Consider the following 9,397-nt stretch of genomic DNA (forward strand, 5'->3'; position numbering starts at 1 on the left):
TGAGTTAGCCAGAGAAGGCATAAAAGGTCAGAGCACCAGCCGAAGGTGGAGAGGAGGCGGTGATCAAGCTCCTCCCTCCACGTGACCAGGCTCGAGCAAATTCAGAGGAGCATTTTGCCCCAAAGTACTTTCCCACTGGAGCTATTTACTGTATTTGTAGCCACAGGGCAAGGTCTACGGGGGGTGGGGGGGCAGACCTTTCCCTCCTGATTGGTCAGGGCCTTTCAAAATGTCCCTGGCATGCCCAGAGCCATCAGTGTGTCTCCAGCCTGGCCTGGAGGAGCGTAACCATGGTGCTCTGGGGTCTCGTGCTGGGTGCCCTGCTGGTGGCCATCCTGGGGTTCCTGGGCCTGCCGGGGCTGCTCCGACAACGCAGGCCCCAGGAGCCCCCTCTGGACAAGGGCCCTGTGCCTTGGCTGGGCCACGCCATGGCTTTCCGGGTAAACATGGTTGAGTTCTTGAGACGCATGCAGGCCAAGCACGGGGATGTGTTCACCGTGCTGCTCGGTGGCCAGTACATCACCTTCGTCATGGACCCTTTATCCTTTGGTCCTATTCTCAAGGACACCCAGAGAAGACTGGACTTTGTCGAGTATGCCAAAGAACTCGTGCTGAAGGTTTTTGGATACAAGCCGCAAGCAGAGGACTACCACATGATACACTCGACCAGCACCAAGCACCTCATGGGGAGTGGCTTGGAGAAGCTCAACGAGGTCATGCTGGACACCCTGTCCCTGGTCATGCTGGGGCCAAAGGGCCGGCGTCCGTCGGCCAGTGGCTGGTGCGAGGACGGCCTCTTTCACTTCTGCTACAACACCTTGTTCAAAGCCGGCTACCTGAGCTTGTTCGGCCACACGGCAGACGCGGCTCAGGACCTGCTGGAGGCCGAGGAGCTGTTTGTGGAGTTCCGCCGCTTTGACGTCCTGTTTCCCAGGTTTGTCTACTCGGTGCTCTGGCCCCGGGAATGGCGGCACGTGGGCCAGCTGCAGCGCCTGTTTCACAAGGTGCTCTCGGTGCGGCACAACCTGCAGAAGGAGGGGGTCAGCCGCTGGATTCTGGACATGCTGCAGCAGCTGCAGGCACAGGAAGTGGCTCCCGCCATGCAGGACAAGTTCAACTTCATGATGCTTTGGGCCTCCCAAGGGAACACAGGGCCTGCCTCTTTCTGGGCCCTCTTGTTCCTCCTCAAGCACCCGGATGCCATGCGGGCTGTGAAGGAGGAAGCCACCAAGGTGCTGGGGGAGGCCAGCCTGGAGGCCACGCAGTCCTTCTGCTGTGACCCCGGTGTTCTGAAACACACCCCCGTGCTGGACAGCGTGATGGAGGAGTCCCTGCGTCTGGGGGCTTCACCCACTCTCCTCCGGGCGGTGCAGGTGGATTTCAACCTGAAGATGGCCGGTGGGGAGGAATACCTGCTGCGTCGTGGAGACAAGGTGGCCCTCTTCCCCTACCTGTCCGTGCAGATGGACCCGGAAATCCACCCCGAGCCCACCACGTTCAAGTACGACCGCTTCCTCAACCCGGATGGCACCCGCAAAGTGGACTTCCGCAAGAGGGGCAAGAAGATAGCCTACTACAACATGCCGTGGGGGGCGGGGGTCTCCATGTGCCCCGGCAGGCACTTTGCCCTCAGCGAAATGAAGCTCTTCATCCTGCTCATGGTCACCTACTTTGAGATGGAAATGGTGGACCCAGACGCCCCCGTGCCACCCGTGGACCCCCGGCGCTGGGGCTTTGGCACCACCCAGCCCAGCCACGATGTGCGCTTCCGCTACCGCCTGCGGTCTGCTGAGTGAGCCCGGCCGGCCGAGCCTGCCCCAGGCCTGGCCACGGGGGCTCCCTGGGGTGTGCCACCTCCTCAGCTCACACACACACACACACACACAGCACCCCCGGCTATGGTTCTGGGGCACCTCTCTTTTGGTCCATCTTGTCTTCCTTTCTCATTTCATTTGCTTCAGTTTCTCTTGAAGAGGCCTCCTCTCCTGGGGGAGGGGAAATGTGGAAGCTTCCTCTCCTGGTTGGATTAGGGGGTGGGGGTGGGGAGGAGGGTATCACCTGTGTCCAGATAGCAGCTGCTGGAACACAGAACGGCTCCAGCGTGAGGCCCCGGCCCCCTCCGCTCTGCTCATGTTCGCCCACAGCTCTTCCCTCGCCCGCGTGGTCCCATAGAAATAGAAGCCATGGCATCACTTAATGTTGTTGTTGGGTTTTTTCCTTTCATTTTGCTTGGGGTGTGTTTAACTCTCTCAGGTGAATGGGGGGGGGGCAGAGGTTGCTGAGGGAAATCGGTTCTCCATTCAGAATCCACCCACGCAGGTGCTTTACCGGAATGAGCCAGAGGCAGGTCATGTTCACCCTCCTAGTAGATGCATTTGAATTAAACATAGTAAGAAAAAGAAACAGGTGAGGAGCCTTTTTATTTGTTTGTTTACATTATTCCGCCCGCAAAATCCGAAAAATGAGCGTTTTAATCTGGGGCACTCTGCAGTCAGACCAGTCTGGCTCCCAGCCCGGTGTGGCTGGCAGCCACTGGTGTGGAGAGTAGGCCTAGGATTCAAGGTCCCCAGTGGGTGTCCTAGTCTCCTCCCACTTCAGAGTGGTCCCCACTCCTGCTAGGGTTTCCTCAACTGCTGCTGAGCTCAGAATGCTCCCCTAGGCCCAGGGGCCAGCCCATGTCCCCACAGCGCTTCTAATTCAGCTTTGTCCACCTGGAACTCAGTATTCAGCCCCCTGACTCTATCCTAAGCACTCTCTTCCCCTGACTTCCCTCCTCTCTCCTCGAGGGTCAGACAGGACCAGTTCCCCAAACCTCACAGCCCTTTCTCACCCACATGCAATCCCACGCCCAGCCCTGTCTGCTCACTCCTCGGAGGTACCTCTGAGATGCGCCCAGAGCCGCAAGCACACGAGCTCTGTGAGCGCTCCACACTTCTCCACGCCCGCGCCAGGTGTGCCCTCTGCCTGGCCTCCAGCCACTGTTTTCTTAAGAATGTGCCTCTGGCGGCCAAGCCTTTATTTCCTGGCCTCTGAGTGCCTCCACACATGGGCCGTGTCAGCTCCACCGCAGTTCAGCTCCAGGCTGCTCATTCCAGCCCAGTACGAGTGGCCAACTCTCCCCACTGGAACCGTTCCTAAAACTGCCATGTGCCGCTTCCCTGCTCCCCCAGCCCTCGGCCAGCCAGCAACTTCTGCCTCCTGTGTCTCGTCTAGGCCGGCTCATCCTCTGGCCAGATATGGCCTCTGCAACCCAGGCTCCTCCAGCCTTGGCTGTATCCCATCTGTGGTGTTGCTGCTTGGTTCCCTCCTTGTGCTGATTCACTCACTTCTGGACACATGCACATGCACACACCCCAAGGACCTAGGTGCAGATTAAAGTGAAGAGATCTCATTTCCAGGCTCTGCGAACATAATTCCCACTCTGGAATCATGCCCAGCCTCTGTCTCTGACCTCGGTTTGCCAACATGTAAAATGGGTGCAAGCTGTGTTGCCAGGCAGGCTTCCGGGATCCAGGAGAGAGAGAGAGAAAGAGAGAGAGAGAGAGAGTGAGAGAGTTTTGTGTGTGCTATGGTTACAGTGGGCTGATGGGTGGTGGGCCATGGCTGCTGGGGAACAGGAGGGCAACAACTATAGGAACTGGGGGAGGGTCTTGGAGAAGAGAGGCCCAGACAGCATGGACTCCCCACCATCACCAGGGACCACCCGGGGAGCTTCATTTTGTCAGCCCACCCCACCTCTCTAATGGGCCCCTTGTCCTCCCCTGGAGCTGGCTGCCTGGTAGGCCCTGAGTTTTGCCTGGATCGTAGGTAATGACAGAGGACAGGGGCTGAAGGGAAGACAGAAGCATGTCCCTACCAATGCCTCGGGCCTGGACCAGGTGGGACTGCCTCCACCTGCCTCCGCAGGTGGGTCTAGCACACCACTACCACCCTACCACCCACTGCCCTTCCAGTCGGTGCCTGTGAGACAGAACAGAGCAACTCCAGGGGGGTTCCCAAACTACACCTTGATGGGAGCAGACCGCTTCACCTTGCTCCTTTAGAGAAGCTGCTGGCCCCAGCCTGAGGCTTAAGCCTCTGCGCCATTGCAGCTCCCTGGTCTCCGGATCAAGCTTCTCCAATTGATGTCTGCAGGAACTTGTCCGAATGCTCACTGGATGCGAGAAGCCAGGACAACCTGCTTGAGCCTCCAGGGCGTCAGGAGAATCCATAGAGAAGACTTGGGGGGGAGGCACTGAAGAAGGAGAATGGAGCTAGCCAGTGGGAAGAGGCAAAGGGAGGCCCCACACACAGTCAGGCTGCCCCTGTTCAGCCTAGACCCTCCATGTCCTCCTAGTTCCCCTCTCCCCCTGGACCATGAGTCTGACCCACGGACAGGCTGGGACAAGGAAGGGGGTCTAAGTCCACTGAGTCAGGACCGAGAGGGACCACACTCACACCTCTGGGGAATGTCTTGGGCTTCCTGGACCATGGTCTGTCCCAGAGCCCAGAGAACATTCCTGGGACTGGAGGGCATCCACAGTGGGCATCCACAGCCAGGGGCAACGCTATCCACTATAACAGATCACCCAGGAAGCAGAGAGGACCCCAGCAATCGCAGTATGAAACCAACACCCATCTGCCAGCCGAGGGGTGGGGGGAGGGTGGGCATGACCTCCAGCCCCTCCTGCAGACACACCTGTTGAGGGATTGCTGGAAGCCCCTCCACAAAGACCTCCTTCCTCCCCTGGCAGTGACCTGGAGAAGGAGAGTCTGCTCAACACTTGCTGGGACCCAGCAGTTCTGATCCCCAGCTTTAATCTCCGGATAGCATCCATTGGATGCGGAATCTCAGGCATCCAAAGAAGAGAGAGCTCTCACTGGGAGCAAGTGCTAGGAGGCTGAAGGTGGCCAGCAGCACCCTGCTCATGGGTAAAGCATTTCCTTCACCTCTACCTAGAGCAGCCGTGGGGAAGGGTCCACCGTGACTCAGAGCCCCAGAGTGGAGAGGATTCTGGGGTCTTTGCTGAGGCCCCTGGGGCAAGGCTGAGCAGTGCAGACAAGGAGTCCTGCAGACAGGCTCTGTCGAGGGAGCAGTCCCCTTCTCAGAAGGAAGGTTGAAGAGAGAGAGAGTTCTTCTTGGCCTGAAAGGTAAGAGCTCACCCTCAACCAAGGCATACTCTTGTGAGGTTTCTGGGCTGCTCTCCCCACCACCACCACCATCCCACTCTTGCTTCTCAACGCCAAAAGAATTCATGCAACAGAAGCACTTTGGTCATCCAACTAGCTTTAAGGAGGGAAAGGGAAGTGTCAGGTAATACAGGCTCAGACAGTACACACAGTCCCTGGAAAGTGCGCTAGGCTGCGTGGGGGACCATGCAAGCGTAAAAGACTGAAAATGGCTGCTTCCGGGGAGCACGGAAAAACCCCATGGAAAATGAGCCAAGAGAGGAGAACCAGAGTGTGGTAGTGATGCAATCTGGTGTCAACTTGAGGCTATGAAGAGTGAAGGGGTGGAGTTGAGCCTGTCAATCAGGTCTCAGCTTGGTGACCTCATTTGGAGGCACCACTGAGATAAATAGCTCTCTGGAGGCCAGATACACACAGACACTCTGCTTCATCTTCCTGCTGACATGACACATGGAGCTACGCTGATGGAGTCAGAGCCCTGGAGCTGGAGGAGCCACATGGAAACCCATGCCAGCGCTGAGATGCTTCCACTGCCACTGGATCCACAAGACTTTCCACCCACTGGCCTGTGATCTTCCAGCATTCGGCGTCATTGCATGTGTTGCGTGAGTCTGAAGAGGACTTTATAGACTGGTATCGGACATGTGGGCTAATAGCGGACTTACAGACTTGATCTGGCCTGGGCTGGTGTGTTTTCTCAATATACAATTACTCTTTGATATAAAGCTCTCTCGTATACACATAGGCGTGTCTATGAATTTGTTTCTCTAGTCTACTCGGACTGACACACTGCTTCAGCAGAATGACAGCCTGGGAAACCATAGGAGGCAGTTCTTCTCTGTTCTGTAGAATTGATGAGAGTTAGACTGGACTTGAAGGCAATGAGTTGCTCCTGGGTTGGAGCGATCCCCAAGGCCACCCGGACAGCCTTTTCCATCAGCTGCCGCAGGCTGAGCTAGCTTCCGGGAAGGGGAAACCTGGTGGGTAGAATGCTCAAGGTCTTCTTCAGCAGGGCCACAAGGAAAAGACACCCCCCCTCCTCCACCCTGCATTTCAGAAACTATACTGAAAACTACAGTCCAGACCCAATGCCAGCACTCAGATACATCACTGAGCCAGGAGAGCACATGGGCCCGCGGGGGTGAAAGAAAAGAAGCCATAGACACAACAAATAAGCAAATCAGATAGACTCTTAGGAGCCGAGCTCAATAGGGTGGGGAAGGTATCCCTAACTGAATTGAGGTTCCAGCAAAGGTCTGAGGAGGTGAAGGGGTAGACACCTACGGGAAGAACATTCTAGCAAGAGTTAGAGTCCAGCCCCAGCAAGATGCGCCTGGAATGTCTGAGAAAGGGTGGGGAGGCCAGCGTGCCTGGAGCAGAGTGATCGGAGGGCAGGTGGTCAGCTTCATGCAAATCAGAGAGAGAGCGCGGAGGCAGGGCACGTCAACGTGGGCCATCGATCGATCGGAAGGCTGCCAGGAGGAGCCTGCCAGGATGCTGTGAGCGGCATGCTCTGCTCCAGCTAGGGAGAAGGTGAGATCTAGTCTACGATGATCAGATCGTGGAAGAGCAAGCCTCTAATCCAGAGGTTTGTTGGGTCATTCCCGGAAGAAGGCAGGGTTCTGAAGTAAGTCAAGAAAGTGGAGCAGACACCGACTCTACCCCACTCTGCTGATGGTGGAGAGCTGAGAACCCACCACCAGATTCCACCCGGAGGCCTCCGAGGATGCTGGTGAGGCACTTTGGATGATGGGCCGAGGTGGAAGCCTACCTGGGCTTGTTCCCAGCAAGCAGCAGCTCTCCGCAGACTACGGAGTGGCTGTCCTTGCTTCCTCTCTTCCCGCATCCCCCTTTTGCGGGAAGCCCTCCGCCTGCCTGTTGCCCAGCTCATTCATGCCAGTCATCTCTTCTTGGGCAGTCATTCGGCTGCTCTCCGAACAGCTGGACTGGGCTGTGCCAGGCACCAGGCGCCCTCCAAGGAGCGCAGCCAGCAACATCTTCAGGTACTGGCGGAAGCGGCGGCTGGAGAAGGCGTAGAGGACAGGGGTGAAGCAGCAGTGCAGGAAGGCGATGCTCTCAGTCACCTGCAGGGCATAGTCCAGGTGGTGGCTGACCTCACAGTCTCCAAACACGTTCAGGTCCAGCAGCGAGTGCAGGAACAAGGTGAGGTTGTACGGGAACCACAGCACAAAGAAGGCCGCTACAAGCGCCGCGGCCATCCGCAGAGCCCGGCTCCGGCCCAGGGGCCTCAGCCGGACCAGGACACAGCCGATGCGGGAGTAGAAGAAGATCATGGCCAAGAGGGGGAGGAGAAAGCCCAGGAGGATCTGCTGGAAGCGGAGATAGAGCTTCCAGAGGGTCCCGTGCCCGCCGAAGTCTGGGTAACAGTTCCAAACACCCTTGGGGTTTTCGTGGGTCTTCACAAAGACCATGTCGGGGATGGAGATGGCCAGGGCCACCACCCACACCACGGTAGAGAGGATGAGGCTCTTGGCCCGTGTCCTCAGCCTGTGATGGGGCTGAGCGTGGACAATCTCCAGGTACTTGTCCAGGCTCATGCAGCTGATGAAGAAGATACCACTGAAGAAGCTGGTGGTGTAGAGGATGCTGATCACCTTGCACAAGAAATTGCCAAAGACCCAGTGCCAGGCCACGGAGATGCCCCAGAAGGGGAGGGTCACCACAAACAGGAGGTTGGAGATGGCGAGGTTCATGAGGTAGACCTCCACCATCTGCCTGCGAGGCACGTACCGGAGCAAGACCACAAGAAGAAGGAGGTTCCCACCCAGGCCCAACACAAAGATCAGGCTGTAGAAGATGGGCAGGAAGATTTGGCCAAAGGACAACACCGCATCCTTCCGGCAGATCAGGAAGGCCAGCTCATCCAGGTAGTCATAGTCATAGAAGAAGCTGCTGTTCTCAGGAGGGGCATCCTCGGTGGTGAGCCGCACAGGGGGGCTGGTGACCGCAACCATGTCCAGAGAGGACGTCCGGTCCTGGAGCTGTGTGCGGCACAGGGGGTGGAGAGAGGGAGTTATAAAAGAAAGGATGTGCTAAAACCAGACACTCCCTAGCTCTCTCCAAACCTCGTTTTGCTACACCCGCCGACTTAAAAAAAAATAACAAGCACATGGATTAGGTCTTAAACGGGACCCAGACAGCACAGCGACAGAGACCTATCATCTGGACGGGGGAGGCCGTTAGCAGGAAGCCGTCGTGGTGTCCAAGAGCTTGCTGGGATGCAGCGCTCCCACAAGGACACGGAGGTCAAAGAAGAGGGTCACAAGGGTGTGGTTGGCATTGGGTCTGTACAACCGAGTGTCGGGTGGGGTCCTGGAGCAGGAGGGGTGTGATGTGGACACTGCATTGTGTAAGGCAGAGGCGCTCACAGCATGGGTGAGGGGCTACCCCGAGACCCCATCTCTTGGCAGGTCACTTCCTTGTGTGGTTTATAATTGCTTTTAAAATGAGAGCTTATCTTTAGTGGGGCTTGCTTTATCTGTGAATGCACAATCTTCTCTTTATTTCTATGACCTGAGACTCTCTCCTACGGTTGCGTTCAGTTAGCTATTAGAATGAAGGGGGTGGGGATTAAAAACGTTATCCACCATAAGCCTTTGCAGGTCTCGGCTTCCTCCTTTTCAAAAGGAAGATGCTGACCCTGCCTGTCTCGTGGTGGTTTGCACGCTGAAGCACGATCATTCAGGCCGAGCATTTTGAACTTGAACTAAGACTGCTTAGCATATAACCAAACCGAATGAAACCTACTACCATTGAAGTGATTCCAACTCCCGGTGTGGGAAGCAGAGAACAGGAAGAGAGTGTATGCGGATGAATCCTTTATCTGATCGATTAAGGAGCCTGGCAGGCTGGGTTTCTGAGGTGGAGGGAGGCCGTCATCCTTGTGAGTAAGAGGTGAGTCCCGATCCCATTCTCATAATTAATATTGTTCCCCACTATATCCTCCCATAATAGTGTTACCTTAAAGTTACCTCTTACAAACACATGGCTGGTTGCTAGTAGCCGGCAGCTTGAACTGCAGAGGCAGACAGACACGTGCTATTGCTCTCTAGGCTCTGAAGACAGCCACTCCCCCTTACCTGCCCTGGGCACTGATGTTGGGTTACTCCTCCAATGTACTCAGGGACCCTTAGGGTTAGGGTACAGCCCACTTTGTTACGTATGTGCTTACCTGTGATTAAGGGGGCTTGTGCGCTCCCTGAGTGTA

At 56.5% G+C, this 9,397-nt stretch overlaps 2 protein-coding genes across 2 annotated transcripts; one reads left to right on the plus strand and one right to left on the minus strand.

The window, feature by feature from the left end:
• The first annotated feature begins 290 nt into the window (after nt 1-290).
• CYP8B1 (cytochrome P450 family 8 subfamily B member 1) lies at nt 291-1,796 on the plus strand. Its single transcript, XM_075555570.1, has one exon. The coding sequence runs from the start codon at nt 291-293 to the stop codon at nt 1,794-1,796; it is 1,506 nt and encodes a 501-aa protein (XP_075411685.1).
• Nucleotides 1,797-6,977: 5,181 nt separating this feature from the next.
• ACKR2 (atypical chemokine receptor 2) lies at nt 6,978-8,144 on the minus strand. The gene has a single exon (XM_075555856.1). The coding sequence runs from the start codon at nt 8,142-8,144 to the stop codon at nt 6,978-6,980; it is 1,167 nt and encodes a 388-aa protein (XP_075411971.1).
• Nucleotides 8,145-9,397: the final 1,253 nt, after the last annotated feature.

Source organism: Tenrec ecaudatus, chromosome 8 (assembly GCF_050624435.1).
Source record: "Tenrec ecaudatus isolate mTenEca1 chromosome 8, mTenEca1.hap1, whole genome shotgun sequence".
In the NCBI taxonomy this organism is placed as follows: Eukaryota; Metazoa; Chordata; class Mammalia; order Afrosoricida; family Tenrecidae; genus Tenrec; species Tenrec ecaudatus.

Bases quoted from the DNA above. Each gene is read 5' to 3' on its own strand.
- ACKR2 (XM_075555856.1), bottom strand. From the start codon at position 8,144: ATGGTTGCGGTCACCAGCCCCCCTGTGCGGCTCACCACCGAGGATGCC.
- CYP8B1 (XM_075555570.1), top strand. From the start codon at position 291: ATGGTGCTCTGGGGTCTCGTGCTGGGTGCCCTGCTGGTGGCCATCCTG.